This window comes from Heterocephalus glaber, unplaced genomic scaffold (assembly GCF_053883595.1).
Source record: "Heterocephalus glaber isolate CG9 unplaced genomic scaffold, H.glaber_assembly_v1.0 deba00001479, whole genome shotgun sequence".
NCBI classification, from domain to species: Eukaryota; Metazoa; Chordata; class Mammalia; order Rodentia; family Bathyergidae; genus Heterocephalus; species Heterocephalus glaber.
Window position 1 is genome coordinate 4,802,758 of NW_028258316.1, and position 16,770 is coordinate 4,819,527.

Sequence of the window (16,770 nt, forward strand, 5' to 3'; positions counted from 1 at the left end):
TGGCGTAAGTTCTGTGCACGACCAAAGCCGCTTCATCCCCACCCCGAGCCTACGGATGCCCATCAGGAAGACAAGGACACCGAGGGCCAGCTAGGGCCTGGGAGGGACCCCAGCAGAGTCACCTCGGTCTTGCGGTCGGGGTGCAGGGGGCACAGGCAGTGGTGTGGGGCCCAGGCAGGCCCCCTCAGCTGTGTCTGAGGGGACAAAAGAGGATAGCTCAGACACATCCCAAATCCCCAGGACTCTGGGGCAGCCCCGGCCTGCGTCCTCACAGGACCCCAGGTCAGGAGTCCCATGGATCCGGCCAGGACTCAGAGGGGCTGGGGGACAACTTGGCGTCCTTGGTGAAGTTGGACCCCACGCAGCCACCGTCCCTATCCAGAGCAGCCGGGTGCAGCCCCAGCCAACCCCGGGCGGCCCCAGACCAAGCAGGAAGCTGGAATCCTCACCGGAGCCTCACATGGAGGCAGCAGAGACCATTTCTGTCCCCACATCCCAGGTGAGCAAGCTGAGAAGTGGCAGACGCTGAGGGGCAGAGCTCCAGCTGAGGTGGTGCTGCCTGGCTCCCTGCTACTGAGCTTGGGGCCACAGCGCCGACCAGCTGCTGAGCCTGCAGGTCCCCAAGCTTTCCCTGGTTTGGGGACATGGGGCATGGGAAAGACCCACAGTTCTGCTTGCCCACGGGCCCAGGGTGGGCAGCCAGCACCTCACATTGCCAGCACGGGTGAGGCGGGCACCGGCCATCTTGGGAGACAGTGGTCAGGAAAGTGACGAGGGACCGCCCTGTCCCGAGAGGGTGTCACGGACTCTCCTCCCCCTGAAGCCCCCGAGCGGAGGAAGGTGCCTTCTAGCCCTCCAGCTGCCGGGCCACCTGTTCCATCCCCGAGAGGACAGCAGCCTGCCCAGCCAGCTGCGGTCTGAGGGTGGGCCCGCTGCACAGCTGGGGCCCACATGTTCTCCGGCGGGAAGGCCTGAGGGCAGGCACCGTCCCGGGAGGTCCAACCTGACCACGGGTCAGGGGTCTGCCCCAGCTTCCCCGGAGCTCGCAGACACCCTGAAATCCAGGCACTGGCCACATCCCTTCCCGTCCTCCAACGCCACCCCGGTGTCTCCGAACCCTGGGCCCCAGCGCGGGTCACCGTTCTCACTGTCCACTTCCACAGCCCATCAGGGGACACGTGGAGCTGCCGTTCCATCCCACGTGGCTCCTGCCCCTCCCTCCCGGCTGGCCGGGACTGCAGGGCCAAATTGCCTGGCTCCCACCCAACTGCAGAGGTGGACTCGGCTCTCCTCAGCTTGCTGGGTCCTCCTGCACCCGACCCCATCAGTCCCTGGCTGCACTGTGACAGCTTCTCACGGACCACAGGGTGGGGGTGCGTGGCCCACAGCCCTGACCCCTTCTGCCTCAGCCTCCCCTCCCCTGCTGCACTGCCTTCACATGTGCCCAGACTCAGTGTGAGGCCACTCCCTGTCCTTGGCACCCCGTCCTCATGAATCCGGGGCACGCTGACATGTTCCCAGCCACCACTGGCTCCTGTCTGCCACCCCAGGAGGCTGGCAGGAACACACTGTCTCTCTCCGTCTCCTTCCTCGATAGGCATATGCAGAAGATGCCGTCCTGCCTCCCTCTGGGCTTGACTGCTCCAGACGCCCTGGGAGGCAGTAATGTGATGAGGTGGACAAGGATGGAGGCTGCACCTCGGGTGCCTGCTTCCTGGCACGAGCAGGTGCAGGAAACCAAGTGGCCACAGGCTGTTCTCACCAGACCCCAGCCACTGCTGAGAGGCCCTGGCACCGGGGCTGGCATCAGTGCAGGGTGTCTCTCTCTGGGCTGGGCAGTCACGTGTGCCAAACAAGAAGGGGGCAGGGACCCGGTCCAGGGAACAGCAGGTACAAGGTGAGGGCTCTAAGGGCAGAACCAGCGAAGGGCAGAGAGTGCGCTGGAGCCGGCTCGAAGGCCTCACATGGGGCTGGGTCTGTCCCTCCTGTGCTCCGGGTCACCAAGCTGCCTCGCCACCTCACAGCAGCCACCAGCAGTCCTGACACAGCCCCTCCTCTGCTCTGGTGCCCACGTGGCCCCACCTACCTGCCGCCCACTGAGAAGTCGGACACGGCATAGTAGTAGGACTGCAGCACCCTGGGGTCCCTGAAGATATCGTCCCCGAACGTGTTGAGCCGATCTAGAGAGACGAGGAGCTCGGTGCTGGTGACCCAGTCCTGGCGGGGAGGGGGACCCCGTCAGCTGGCCCACAGGGCCGGCCAAGCTGGGACAAGGCCCAAGGATAGGGCAGAGCTAGGAGCCTGGGGCCACAGGGGTGCCTCCATCTGCCTGTCTGGGGAATGGGACAGGGCAGTGCCACCCCATGAGGCTGCGGGAGGAGGGTGCCCGTGTGGCAGTGAGCAGCAGGGTCCGAGGCGGGCAGGGGCTCAGCAGGCCCTACGGTGCAGGGTCCCCTGCCTTCTCCAGCCACTCCCCCCATCTAGAGGACAGGAGACAGCTGCTGGGCCCGGAGACCCTGCCCTACGCCCAGGCCTGGCAGGGGCTGCAGGACTCCCAGCTCATCCCTGCAGAAGCCCCCAGCACCCCATGACACCTCTCCCACCTGGGTGTAACCCACAAGGGCGAGACCCAGGTCCTCCACCCTCGCTGTGTCCCCAGGCCTGGGCCCCGCCTGGCACACAGCTGGCATTCAGCAAATGCTCGCTGCTGTCTGAGCAACTTCCCATGGCAGAGCGTGGTGCGGAAGTGGGGACCCACGTGAAGGCTGACATTTTCCTCTGCCTGCTGTTACAATCAGGCGCAGCTCTGGCGGAATATTAATCAGCATTTTAATTCAGCCCAGGGGCCGCTGGCTTAGCAATCAGGACATCAGGACACAAAACGAGCTCCCAGCAAAGTCAGTCTTCCCACCCCAGCCTGACTCGGGCTCCTCCAGGCCTGAACCCGGATCTGCTGCTGGCTGGGCATCCGTTAGCCCGGGGAGGGCACAGCAGCACCGACGGCGGGCACCTTGGGTCCTGTCACTCCCTGAGTTACCTGAGACGGAGCTTCTTAAAGGTCAATGTGCACTCAGGGATCTGGTTAAAATGTGGCTTGGATGCACATTGAGGTGATACTCTTAAGTGAAATAAACAGGACACACATGTGTAAATACCGAGCAGTTTCTCTAGTGTGAGAAACTGAAAGTATAAATAAGGACTAAAAGGTATAATAGATAATGTGAAATAGGAAGAAAAGGGGCAAAGGGGAAGGGGCAGTGGGAGGGGTAGGGGGAAGGAAAGAAGGGAATGGAATTCATATGAGAAAATGGAAAAATAGGAACAAAGTCTTTGTAAATAGGGAGGGATGGAGGGGTTGAAGGGAGGGCAGGGGGAGGCGGAAAAATAAGAACCAAGATGGAGTATGTAAAGGTGCAAATTTCCAGTGATGAATGTCATTATATTGTACACCTAAAATGTACCAATAAAATTAAATTTTAAAAAATGTGGCTTCTGAAAGATTTCTGAGTCTGTGCGGAGCTGGGGGTGGAATCTAGGGCCTCGTGCATGCTGCGCAAGCTTCGGGAGTCTGCACCCCGGAGCCCAAGTCTCTGCCAAGGGTTCGGGGGCTGCCAAGCCTGCGGTGCCCAGAGTGGCTGTGGAGCCCGGAGCCGAGGCCAGCTGAGGCCCAGCGTCCAGGCTGAAGCACTGGGTGTGACTCTGCTTTGTCCCCTGGTGTCACCAGACCACTCGCACCTCCAGGTGTCCCAGCTGGCTCTGTTGTGTGCTTCATGCTCCCATCCTCAAGGCAATGCCACAGTGGGTATTTTATAACCTCCATGTACAGCGAAGAAACTGAGGCTGAGCCAGGTAGCATTCTGGGGCATGACACTGCCAGTGCTTGGCAGAGCCAGGATTCGGGTCTAACTGAGCCCAGGGCCAAGCCTTAACCACAGCCCAGCCTGCCTTCCCGAGCAGAGGCTGAGGTCTCCAGGTGGCAGGGACCCTCCCCTAGGCTCCTGTGCCTGCTCCTCAGCCTGTGACCCGCTCGGCATCTGAACACGGCAGCAACAGGACAGGGCTGAGCCCTCTGAGTCGAAGGACAGGAGCTGAGAGGGACCACTTGCTCCTTAGCCAGGATGCCAGGGGGTCCTCAATGCCTGGAAGGCTGAGGTGCTGCTGTAGCCAGGCAAGACCCTTGCAGTTGTTTGGTTTTGTGTCACTGTGTGGTTCAGGCTGGCTTTGAACTCACTATGGAGCCCAGGCTGGCCTCAAACTCTCAGTGATCCTCCTGCCTCAGCCTCCCTAGTGCTGGGATTGTAGACGTGTGCCACCCAGCCTGGCAGCTTTTGCAGTTTGTAATGGCTCCGGCTAAAAGTAGAGTGGGACGCAGGTTGACTTTGGCTGGACCCTGGGATACAGAGTGAGGGGCCAAGGACACGGTGGGCTGGGGCATGGCTCCAGGGAGGATCACTGGCTCAGGGTGTGTAGGGCCCTGGGCTCCAGCCCCCGCACTACAAAAACAGTCTGAATACAGGAAGCAGCAGGGGCAGACGGCTTTGGTTCCGTGGTCCAGGGAGGTCCAGGGAGCACCCAGCCTGGTGCCCTCTGCCCCTCCTCGGGGACATGGGACCCAGCAGCCCCATGGACGTGTCCCTCCTCCCATCCCGCCCCAGGGCCTCTGTCCAGGGGCAGGACACGGGGCAGGGGAGGTCCCTGCGGGGAGCAGCGGGGGACATCTCTGCAAAGGTCATTTCTCCACCAGGGACAACGGCCAGGAGACAGAGGCAATGAGTCAGAAAATCTGCCGCCAGCGGCCTGCAGTGCAGCTGCCCCATGTGACAGGAGCAGGGACGGGGCGGAGGGGCCTTGTCTCACCTCGGGTGACGTTTTCTGATCCACAGAGCTCGGGGCCCCACGGGGAAGAAAGAGACCTTAAACAAAACCAGGCCGAGACACGGGGACACCTTCCACAGCACAGGCAGGGCCTGGCACTGGGGAGGTGGCTTTGTGTGGTACAGGGAGTTCGGCCGCTGCCCTGGTGTGGCCTCAGGGTCTGGAGCGTCCTCCTGACGCTAGCATCTCCCTTGAGTCACCCCGAGCTGCTGCAGAGGGAAGCACTGTGGGAAGGACCCTCCCGGAAGAAACAGCAGGCAGGAGCCCCATGCCTGGTTCCCCAGGACCTGCCCTGGGCGCCTCCTTTTGCTGATTTCAGTCTGTGTCCTCCTACGGCAGTGAATTATCACCGCAAAGACAATGAACTTGTGGGTCCTTGCAGTGCATCCCTGACTGACAGTGGCCTTGGGGACCCCTGCCAGGCCAGCTGGCTCCAGATCTCATGCTGTGCAGCCAGGACAGGATGTAATTTCTTTCTAGGCCCCAGAGCCCCTCTGGAGACAAACAAGCCCCCATTACCCCAGAGAGGCAGGAGGTGGCTTTGGACTCCGCCCAGCCATCCCTGCCCCACAGCATGAAGCTGGGCACATGGGGTGCCAGTCCCGCAGGGCCACCAACCTGAGTGCACCCATGCGGGCTGGGCTGAGGGACCCTGAGCACTCACCTTCCGGGGGAGCCACACTCTATCCACCATGCTGCCCCTGGCCCCTGCGTGCCTCCCCTGACTGCACGCAGCCACTGACTTCATTAAAATTCATTGCATTTCAACAAAACGAGCTGGGAGTGGTGGCCCAGGCCTCTCAGGCTAGCACTCCCGGAGGCTGAGGCAGGAGGATCACACATGTCTAGCCCAGCCTAGGCAATCTAGTGACTTAGCCAGACTCTGCCTCAAAATAAAAAATAAAAAGGGCTGGGGATGTAACTCAGTGCAAAGGTCCTGGGTTCCATTACTAGTACTATAAAAAATTAAAAATAAAGGGCTGGGGATTTAGCTAAGTGGTTCTGCCGCCTGCCTCGCAAGTACAAGTACCTGAATTCGATCCCCAGTACCAAAAAAAATTAAAAATAAAAAAAGAAATGAAATGCACATTTCGAGCACCTGCGACCACAGTGGGAGGCAGTGAGGGCTCAGTGGAAGGTTCCAGAAAGACCACCAGCCAGGCTGGACACTTTGTCCACTCTGGGCCACCAAATCATCTGTGCCCTGCAAATGCCTTTGTCCCTCCAGACCTCGGCTTCCCCATCTGTGCAGGGAAGGGGCTGCCAAGGGGCTGTGCCCTGCACACTGTGGGGGGTACTTCCCATGCCACATCAGACCCTCTCCCACTTCTTTCTGCCCTATTCTTGTCCCTCCCGCCCCATACTGCATGCTCTGCCTTTCAGCTCCATCCTGGAACTTTTGGGGGTCCACAGCTGGGACAGGGGCTCACTGTGCAGTTCAGGCTGGCCTTGCACTCACTGCATAGCCCAGGCTTGCCCCAAACTCCCAGTGATCCTCCTGCTTCAGCCTCCTGAGTGCTGGGACTAAGGTGTGCAACACCATACCTGGCTCCCCATCTATTTCTTTATCAGGCAACCAGGGAAGGTTTGAGCCATTTAGGGCAGCAGTGTGAAGCCCACGCAGGCTCACAGGCCCCTGGCTCCTGCCATCCCCTGGAAGCCCTGTACCAGCTCCATGCAGCCCACAGCCCTGAGTCCTCCCTAGCCCTGTGCCCCGCTGCTCTCTACCTGCAGCCCTGGGCTCTCCTCGAAATTGTAGGCGCTGGGCCGGCCCTCCAGGGTGGAGAAGGCCACGTTGCCCCCGCTCAGGGGGGAGATGTCACTGAACTCGGATGTGCAGAAGGCCACCCGCTCCTCGTCGCCAGGCCGAAGATAGAGGCCCTCGGGCTGGCCGTAGGTCTTGTGGCAGGAGGCACTGTAGTACTGGTAGGGCTCCCAGGGGCCGTCCTCGTGGCTGCGCTTGTAGATGGCGAAGCTCTCGGGGCGGCTGGTGTGGAACTTCAGCCTCACGTAGCTGATCTCGTAAGCCTTCCCTGCAGTGGGGAGACACACGGCCATTTCACAGCCAGGAAGGGAGGTGACACCTCAGTGAGCAGCAGGGAGCTCTGCTTGGACGTTTGTTTCTGTGTGTTTTTGAGACAGGGTCTCACTGTGTAGTGCAGGCTGCCCTTGAACTCCCTACATAGCCCAGGCTGGCCTCAAACTTACAGTGATTCTCCTGGCTCAGCCTCCAGAGTGCTAAGATTATAGGCATGGGCCACCACCACACCCGGCTAACACCAAATTTTATCTTTCAGAGGACACCACTGAGAATCAGTAAAGGCATCCACAGGAGAGGAGAAGGCATTTGCTGGCCACATATCTGACTTGGACTTGTATCTGGAATATGTAATGAATTCTTACAACTTGACAATGAAAAGACAAATAGTCCAACTTAGAAATGAGTAAAGCGTCAGAGAGACAATTCCCTAAGACAGAAGGACGGCCGGTGAGCACTGGAAAGCATGCTCAACATCACTATCTGCTAGGGAAACGCACAGGTCCATGCTGCACAACCACCGCACCCGTCCCAGGCGGCAACGACAAAGGACAGATGGCGCCTGGGGCTCGTAGGGAAACTGCAGCCCTCACACAATGCTAGGGGCAATGAAAATTGCTGCTCTGCAAAACAGTGTAGGAGTTCCTCAAAATGTTCAACAACCCTGTTTAAAGCAGCATAACTCATTGTAGCTAAATCTTGGAAGCAGCCTCTAGATCCATCAACAGATGAACGGATGAAGAAAATGTGGTCTCTACACAAAATGGAGTACCACGCTGCCATGAAGAAGGGTAAACTTGAGTCATCTGTAAGAAAATGGATGCCCCTTGAGACTATAATGTTCAGGGAAAGAAATCAGACACACAGGCTTCAGTATCACATGGCTTCTCTTATGTAACAAACCCCAAAGCATAAAGGACAAAGTAAAAGATGGATAATGGGAAGTAGAGAGATCTTTCTCAAAGAAGACAGGGGCCAAGAGATGAAGGGAGGGGGCTGCAGGGGGGGGAAGGGGAGACAAAGAATTAAAATGTGTTCTGTGCTCGCACCGACTCCCCACAAGGAATGCAATCCTTATGTACTGCAAACACGGACAAACTAAAGAGAAAAAGTTAAACAGCCGGGCACAGTGGTGCACTCTGGGAAGCTAACTCCAAAGAAATGCAAGTTGAGCCCAGCCTGAGAAACTTAAGTGACTTTAGCACGACTGTCTCAAAAAAAAAAATTTATTTTAAAGTCTGAGTCTGCAGCTCAGGTGAAGGCCCTGGGTCCCTCCCTAGTGCCCCTGACACACGCACAAGTTGGACAAACCCAGCCTCCATGACCGGAATGCCCTCTCCTCCTCGCTGCTCGACCTTGAGAAATGAAACGTCAGCCCACCCAGGATCTCCCAGGATCTCCACCCAGGATCTCCCGCGGATTGAAGGCGGAAGAGGGATGACCGGGTGGAGGGACACGGAGACATGGGGGCCACGCCTCCTCCCACCCCACACGGAGCCGGGACTGGGGACCCTCAAGACAGGAAGTGCATCACGGTCAGGAAGCGTCCAGGGGCAGGGAGGAAGGGCCACAGGACTTCTTGTGAGGCATGGAAAATTCCTGCAGAATGCGAGGGTCGGAGACTCTAGTGTGAATGCAGGAAAAACCAATGGGCTGTGGTTTTGCCTTTTTCTTTCCTTGCAGTGCCGGGGATCGAACCCAGGGCCTCACACATGCCAGGCAAGTGCATGCAGGTGTGCATCACCAAGACGCACCCCAGCCCTGGACTGCAGAGTGGAAAGGGGTAAAATGAACAGTGTGTGAGCTCTATCGCCACATCTTTTAGTACTGCTACCATCAAAAACCCAGAGAGCCAGGCGTGGTGCTGCCTGTCTGTAATCCCAGCAGTAGGGAGGCTGAGGCAGCAAGTTTGAAGCCAGCTGGGGTTTTTTGTTTGTTAGTTTGTTTTTGTTTTATTTTGTTTGTTTGGGTTTTTTGGGGTTTTTTTTTTTGGTACCGGGGATCGAACTTGGGACCTTGCACTTGCAAGGCAGGCTCTGGAACCACTGAGCTAAATCCCCAGCCCCCAGCTGCAGTTACATAGTGAGTTCAAGGCCTATACAGCAAGACCCTGTCTAAAAAAAATCCAAACCCAAACCAAGCCAAACCAAAACCAGACAATAACAAGAGGTGGCACAGAACCTAGGGAGAAATACCTTATGCACTATGATGGAAATGTAAAACGGAAACAACCTGGCAGTGACTTAAAAAACTAAAATCAGAATAGCCATATGATCCAGCACCCTCAGAAACTGAAAGTAGGGCCTGGAAGGAACATTGCAGGGCCTGGTTCACAATGGCATTGTTCACAATAGCCCCAAGGGAGAAGGAACCCACGAGTCCATTGGTGGAAGAAAAGATGGGTGGTCTACACACAGTGGAATATTATTCAGCCTTGAAGAGGAAGGCAGTTCTGACCCGGGAACCTAAAATACGGTGAACTCAGGGGACATTACATTAAGTGAAAGAAGCCAGTCACAGGGCCAGGGATTTAGCTCAGTGGTTTCGCCGCCTGCTATACAAGCGCAAAGACCCGAGTTCAATCCCCGGTACCAAAAAAAAAAAAAGAAGCCAGTCACAGAAAGTCAAATACGGCAGGTTTCCACTCACAGGAGGCCCCTAGGGTAACCAAAGTCTCAGAGTCAGACAATGGCCAGGGCTTCGAGGATGTGGGGAGGAGGCACAGAGAGCCAGTATCTAACCAGAACAGTCTCTGTCTCGCCACATGAAGAGCCCAGGGTCCCATGGTAGTCATGGCTGCACAACATCAATTGCTTAATGCCCTGGAATGGGACACCTACAAGCAGTTAGGATGGTAAATGTATGTGCATTTTACCACAATAAAGGAAAAATGTAGGGAAATAAATGCACTGGCCCCTTGGGGAGGGAGTTTGGGGACACAATGAACAGCAACAGGAATATTCCCGGCCTTTGACAAAGGAACCCGACTCTGGGAATTCATAAAAGGAGACTCACGCAGAAAAACTGTCATCAGGCCGTTTCATACAGTGAGGGAATTGGGGACATTATAGGGGATTGATTCCTACAGCAGTTGATAAAAAGCTTGTGATATATGGGGAAAGCTGAGCGAAAAAAGCTGAATTTAAAAAAAAGATACAAGACAGTGTGCGTAGTCATCAGTTTTGAGGGGTTTTTTTAGTACTGGAGATTGAACTCGGGACCTTGTGCTTGCGAGGCAGGTGTCAGAACCACTGAGCTAAATCCCGGGCCCTAGTTATCAGTTTTATATTTACATAAACCCTAAGAGGCCAACCCAGGAGAGGAGGCCCACATCTGTGATCCCACCTGCTCAGGAGGATGAGGCAGGAGGATTCCAAGTTCAAGGCCCATCTGGGCCACTTGGCCAGACCGTGTCTCAAAATAAAAAATGGAAAAGCTGAGGATGGGGCTCAGCAGAGCGCCTGCCTGGCACGCGCACACCCTGGGTTAAACTCCAGCACTGCAGATAGACCAACCTTTTGATTCAGGGCTCCCCAGGAAAGATGCCCAACAGCTAAGTATGTTTGTCCTCTGGACCTGGAGTGATTCTTTTCCTCCTTTTTCTGTTTTTCTATATTTTCTCCAGTTTTCTCTCATAAAGCTTGTTCTAATTTAAAAACTGGAGAAAACACATTTTTTACACAATTTTTAAAAAAGCAACCACCCTGCCATGTTCCATTTTAAGATGTTTCCACAGTGCCGGCTCGGCTCAGCTTGGCACCCGGCTCCAAGTTCCTTCAAAGACAGCCGGCGTTGCCAGCAGAGCCAGGAACCTGGGGTGGCCTGGGGTGGGCCAGATGTGGGGGGCCCCACCTGGGGTGCAGGCGGGGGTGCCTGAAAACAGCAGCCGCTGCCCGGAGTGGAGACGCGAGCCGCTTACACGCGGGCTGGGGCCACGCAAGTCAGGGCTCTCAGGCACCAGGCCAGGAGCTGCGATGGCAACAATACAGCCACGCGGCAGGCGCTGTTTGCCGGGAGAGCTAATTAGGGGCCCCGAGAATCCACTTAATCCCCGAACCGAACCGCCACTGCCAAAGGCACTCAAGGCTGGGAAAGGAAACAGCCCTAAAACCATCTACATGGTGAAGAGGATTCAACTCAGGGCCCCGACTTGGACCGACCCCCGAGGCTTCCAGGAGACCTGACAGGTACGTTCCCCCCAGAATGCCACTGTCCCCATCGTTAACTGGGAGACGGGGTGCTGGGACATCGAAGCCCTTTGAGACAGGGTCTCGCTATGGAGCCCAGGCTGGTCTTGAACTGGCAGAGATCCTCCTGCCTCAGCCTCCGGGGCGCCAGGATTGCAGGTGTGCACCCCGCCCCTTGCTAAGTCCTTTCTACACCTTGCACAGGCGAGAGCCTCACACAGCCTGTCGCTGTGAGCCGCTGAGGGGAAAGGACGCCCCCAACACCACGCACAAAATAGCCGAGTCTCTACTGAACCACAGGCCCCCAAAGTCATCCCCCAGAGCCAGCTCCCGCCACCTGGGGCCCTGCAGAGCCCAGAGAGAAAAGCCAGCTGTGAAGGGGTGCCAAGTCCCCACTGCCACCCCAGCCTCGCACCAGGAGCTCCAGCCCCAGGACGATGCTGATGCCGACGCCATGGGGAGAGAAGCTGGGCCGGGCCACGTCCACCACCGACCAGCAGATTGGCTCCAAGTGCCGGGCTTATTCTGGGAAAATGGAAACAAAACAAAGCCCCTTAATCAGAGCCATCTGGGAGTGGGGTGTGGGGGACAGCGGGGGGCGGCTGGGAAAGAGGAGGTGAAACGCCCTGCCCGCCTCGGGCACCAGGACCCACGTGTGGCTTCCCAAAGGGTCCCCAGCCTGGCCACCCACTGCCTGGGCCCAGCTCCCGGCGATGCTGGGGCCGCGGAGTCCAGAGAAGAGCTGGAGGTCCCCACGAGTGCAGGAAGATCAGAGCCCAGAGCCTGGCCACTCTCTCCTGCTCCCCCCCGCCAGGGCCACAGGGCCCCGACATGCACCTCAGCGGGCCGGTCTACTGTCTAATGGGGACACACAGGGATTCTGTCTGGCAGCTGCCAGGCCCAGGGGAAGAAGAATTCCGAGGTCAGTCTGAGCTGAGCCAGGACGAAAGTGTGCAAACCACAACTGTCCAAAGAGACAAGCCCTGCAATACACTGGGGAGATGCAGGAGGCTGAGGCGGGAGGATCTTCATGAGTTTGAGGCCAGCCTGGACTGGAGAGGGAGACCCTGTCTCACTAATAAGTGACATATGTACAACACAAACTTCACCACCATAATCCTATTCAAATGTCCAGCCCAGCCGCCTTAAGTGTATTCACAGTGTAGTGTCCACCATCCCGCCCCACATCTTCCCATCTGGACCCATCAAACACAGACTCCTCAGCCCCCTCCCCAGCCCCTGGCAGCCCCCATTCTACTTTCTGCTTATGATTTTGACTGCTTATGTTCTCCGAATTCACCCACGTTGCAGCACACATCGGGAGCTCCTTTCTGTTCAGGGATGCATACTATTCCACCACAGGGAGAGACTGCATTTTGCTAATCCTTCATCTGTCCAGACTTCTAGGTTGCTTCTACCTTTTCACTACTGTGAGTAATGCTGTTATGAACCCCACAGATGTCTTTGCTTTTGGGCCTTAAATTTGGGGCCCTCGTATAATGTCTGAGGGCTGGCTGATGTTCAGGACTAGCCTTCAGTCAGGGTGGGGTTGCAGCAGGAGTTGGTCCCAGATGTGGGCCATGATTCCAACAGATAAAGGCCGGTCACTGGGCACGGGGACTGGCACAGGGTGGGCACTCACTTGGTCTCCGAGCATGCTGTGGTTACCCGAGGTGGGGAGAGGGTGGGTGGCCAGGGTGGCAGGGCGAGCAATGCCTGAGTGGTGGTCCTTTGGTGGGCAGGCAGAGGGTGGCAGCCAGACAGGGCTGTGAGGCCTGGAAGAGACTGGGACGCGGCCTGCACCCCTTTTAGAGCAGGGACCCCAGAGGGAGGCCATCCAGGCCCTCACCTCGACCATGACCTCCGAGGCCCAGAGGCCCAGGGAGAGGAGAGGGCTCGACTGGCCCTAGCTCCGCAGGCCCAGGCAGACACCCCCCACTCGGCAGGGAGACGCGCTGGAGCCTGGCCCCAAGGCTGTCGGGGAGCAGCAGGGTGCCCCGTGTCCAGGCGCCCTCACGCCTTCTCCTCCCTGGAGGCCTTTCGGGTCTGGGGCGGCAGCACCTGTCTCTCGTCAGCTGTCACCAGCTTCAGGCCTCAGCCAGGCTGCTGGAACCCTCTGGAGACCTGGGGGCCCGGGCCGGAGGTAGGAACAGCACTGCGACTTTCCAGAACTCATCTGCCTGGTCTTGGGGTCTTTCTGAGGGTCCAGGAGATTCCGGACACCTTGGGACAGCACGTGAGCAGGAAGGGGAGACTTTGTCCCGTATCCCACCAAGTGGACTGGGATCTTCCAGGTTCACGTCTTTATGTATTTATGTAGTTTTGTTTTTCAAGACAAGGTCTGGCTCTGTAATCCAGGACAGCCTTGAACTCCTTACATAACCCAGGCTGGCCTTGAACACATGGAGATCCTTCTGCCTCAGGCTCTTGAGTGCTGGGCTGTGCCTGTTCTCATCCTGGATGACAGGCCAGGCCCCAGCTCCACTACCCCTGTGTTGCCGGCATCCCCAGCCGCCTTGGAGGAGGCTGGGAGCCGCGGCCTGCTGTGGCCTTTCGTCCCAGACAGGAAGGCCTGGCCAGGCCACCCGGCCACCGCAGGAGCCAAAACAGATGTTGGAGCCACAGGGGGCTGGGAAAGCAGTGACCTCCATCCTTTCCCTCCCAGGCCTCCCCACCACAGCCTCGGAGGAGTGGCCGGTGGGGACAGCAAGGGGGGCCCAGATCAGGGCTCCCACGCGGTGGCCCCGCCCCCCAAGGCCTCTCCTCCCGTAGCGTCCGCAGTCCGCCCCTCAGCCTGAGCCGGGCGTCCGTCATCTCTCCACTCCTCCCTCGTTCTCCTGTCCCCTGCACTAGCACCTCCCGACTCCACAACCTGACGGAGAGAGAGAGTGCTGGCCAGAGACAGCTGGGGTGCGCGCGTGCGTGTGTGCGCGTGCGTGCCTGCGCGTGCGTGCCTGCGTGCACCCTGCTGCCTCTGCGCTGCACACTGGGTCCCCCGGGCCCCAGGTCCCTGCTCCCAGGAGCACCTGCTCTGATGGCCCTGACGGGTGCTCTCACACCCTCCCACCAGCGCCCCTGACCCGAGCCTGGGTGCCGCCCCACCCACCCATGTCTGCCCTGGCTGAGGCCCCAGGCATCTGGACCCCTGACGCACGTGTGACTCCCTGTCACGGAATGCCGCGCTGTCTGTCCTGTCCCGCATTCCTTCCCCTGTGGCCTCGGGCTCCTGCCAGCCCCTGCCCTGCCCCACTGCAAGCCCCTCCTAGAGGTCCAGATGAGCAGGGAGGGTGACACGGCCCCCGGGTGGCAGCCCCTGGTCTGTGAGGGGTGCAGTCCTCCCATCACCCTACCCCGGGTCACCTCCTGGGTCTCCTGGGGCCCTCACAACCCACCCAGCAAGAGCCAAGCAGCGGTGGGCAGCGCAGCTGTCCACACCCAGCTGTGTGTCTCTCGGCAGAATGCTTAACTTCTCTGAGCCCCAAATTCGCATCTGGAAGACGGGATATGGTTCCACCATCCCTCATCCAAACTCACTGTCTCGGGACGCGTTTTGGAAGCCAGAGCTTGTCGCAGTTTACAGAAACAAGCTGCCTGCCTGCTTTGCGTCGCACACTGTGTCACCCCCAGCATCCCCTGTGGGCTGCAGGCCAGACTCAAATGAGACTGCAGTAGTGAGACGCAGGAATATTCACTCTCTCCAGGATAAGCAAAGCTTATAAATAGCCGTAGGTCATCCTTCACTGCCAAATGAAGTTATAAAAATACTCTGAGTTGTCAAAGCTTTGGGAGATTCTGATCTCTCACACAGTGTGGTATAAACACCCCTCCCTGAGAGAGTACCACAGGTCGAGGCAGGAAGGGTGCCAGGCACGGGGAAGGGGACCAAGGTGGACACGGGCAGGGGTCAGGCCAGACTCGGAGGGGGAGATTCTGCTTCCCAGCTGCCTAGGCCAGGCAAAGGCCACACCAACTGCTCGGCCACCCAGCAGCAGGAGGGAGCGGGCCTCCCGCCCTGAGGGCCACACAGCTCTGGGTTGGCGGTGAAGGCCTTGTTCCATCACCAAAGATCTCACGCAGCCTCGGGGTCCACCCAGTCCCCGAAGCCACCGAGACAAGGAGCCCCTGGGGCATTGTCACCCTGTCCCCGACAGTTGTGGCTGCAGGCTGGAAACTTACTGGGGTTGTCACTGCACCCCCACCCAGCCCTGGGGAAAGGGCTGGGGGGCTTCTTGCCCTTGTCCCGGCCCGGCCCCAGGGCCACCCCGCCATCAGCCCTTCCAGGTACTCAGGGGCCCCCGCTGAGTCGGGGTCCCTCGGGCGCACCGGGTGCACGGCCGCTCCTTACCCAGACGCAGGGTGAGGGTGACGGAGGTGGGGTACTGCACCCCGAAGGCCATGGACGGGCTCTGCCACCAGGTGCTGTCGTCGGGGCTGTGGAAGTCGGTGAGGTAGGAGGCATTGTGGTGGCGCCCGGGGTCGGCGGCGTCGCAGCGCTGGCACTGGGTCCCCGCGCCCGGCGCGCGCACGTGCGGGCAGAAGTCCTCGGCCTCCGGGGAGCCGCAGGTGTGCGAGGCCGCCGCCCGCCGCCCGAACGCCACGTTCTCGAACTCGGGCCGGCAGCGCCGCGCCCGCCCCGCGCCGTCGTAGCAGCCGTCCGCGCCCGCCGCGCCCACCAGTGCCAGCGCCAGCGCCAGGCCCAGCACGACCGCCGCCATGGTCCGTTCTGCCGCCCGCCTTGGCGCCGGGCCGCCTCCCTCCCGGGCGGGACCGCGGCGGGGCGGGGAGGGGGAGGGGCCGCGGGAGGGGCCGCGGGCGCCCCCCCCCCCGCTCCTCCCGGCTCCGCGCCCGATGGGGATGGGGTCGGGGCCAGCGCAGCGCTCCTGGCCCCGGGTGGAAGGCGCCCCCAGTGGGCGCGGTGGCGCAGGCCTGCAGTCCTGGTACCCGAGCTCGAGGCCGCCAGGACCCTTAGCCGGACCCCGTCTTCCCCCTCGCGCGCTTCGTTCTCGCGCGCCTGCTCCTAGCACCCACGTGCGCCCCAGGAGGTTGGGGACACAGCTCACCTGGTCTCCACACAAAGACCACCTGGAGGCCTTCCTGCCCTTCCCCAGGTACGAGAAGTAAACCAAAGGAGAGAACCACAGGCTCTCATCAATAGCTGCTAGAGAAGGGCCGGGGATTTAGCTCAGTGGTTCCGCTGCCTGCCTTGCAAGTGCAAGGTCCCAGTTTGATCCCTGGTACCAGAAAAAAAGAAAGAAAGAAAAAAAACTGCTAGAGAAAGCATTTGATCGCATTTAGCGGCCATTCCCAGCAAAATTCCAAGGAAAAACAGAAACACAAAATGTGATAAAAATACAGGGAATATTTAAATTTTAAAAGACAATCTTATTGCAGTAAAAGACACACTGACCTTAATTCCCCTTGCTCCTAACACACACATCGTTCTTGCCAGGTTCTCAAGCAGTTCTGGATGACATCTTTCATGAGTGTTTACAAGATGTGATTTTTAAAAATACAGTGTATTCACTGGGTGTGGTGTCGCACACCTGTGATCCCAGCCCTCCCAGGCTGAGGCTGGAGGATCGCCACAAGTTTGAGGCCAGCCTGGGCTACATAGTGAGTTCAAGGCTGATCCGAACTACACGAGACGAGACCCTGTCTCAAATAAAATTT

The 16,770-nt window shown here is 58.7% G+C and overlaps 1 protein-coding gene across 4 annotated transcripts in view; it reads right to left on the reverse strand.

Moving 5' to 3' along the window:
* The window catches only part of Lamc3 (laminin subunit gamma 3), a 48,042-nt gene extending 32,217 nt beyond the window's left edge, over window positions 1–15,825 (reverse strand). For all 4 annotated transcript variants that reach the window (XR_015439818.1, XM_087183042.1, XM_087183041.1 and 1 more), the window contains exons 1-3: window positions 15,446–15,825; window positions 6,604–6,908; window positions 2,087–2,217 (exon numbers count right to left, since the gene is read on the reverse strand). Coding sequence is in view for 3 of the 4 variants with exons in the window: in XM_087183042.1 (XP_087039168.1) it covers window positions 2,087–2,217; window positions 6,604–6,908; window positions 15,446–15,815 (806 nt within the window). In the remaining variant the exon portion in view is untranslated. The remainder of the gene's footprint in view (window positions 1–2,086; window positions 2,218–6,603; window positions 6,909–15,445) is intronic.
* Window positions 15,826–16,770: the final 945 nt, after the last annotated feature.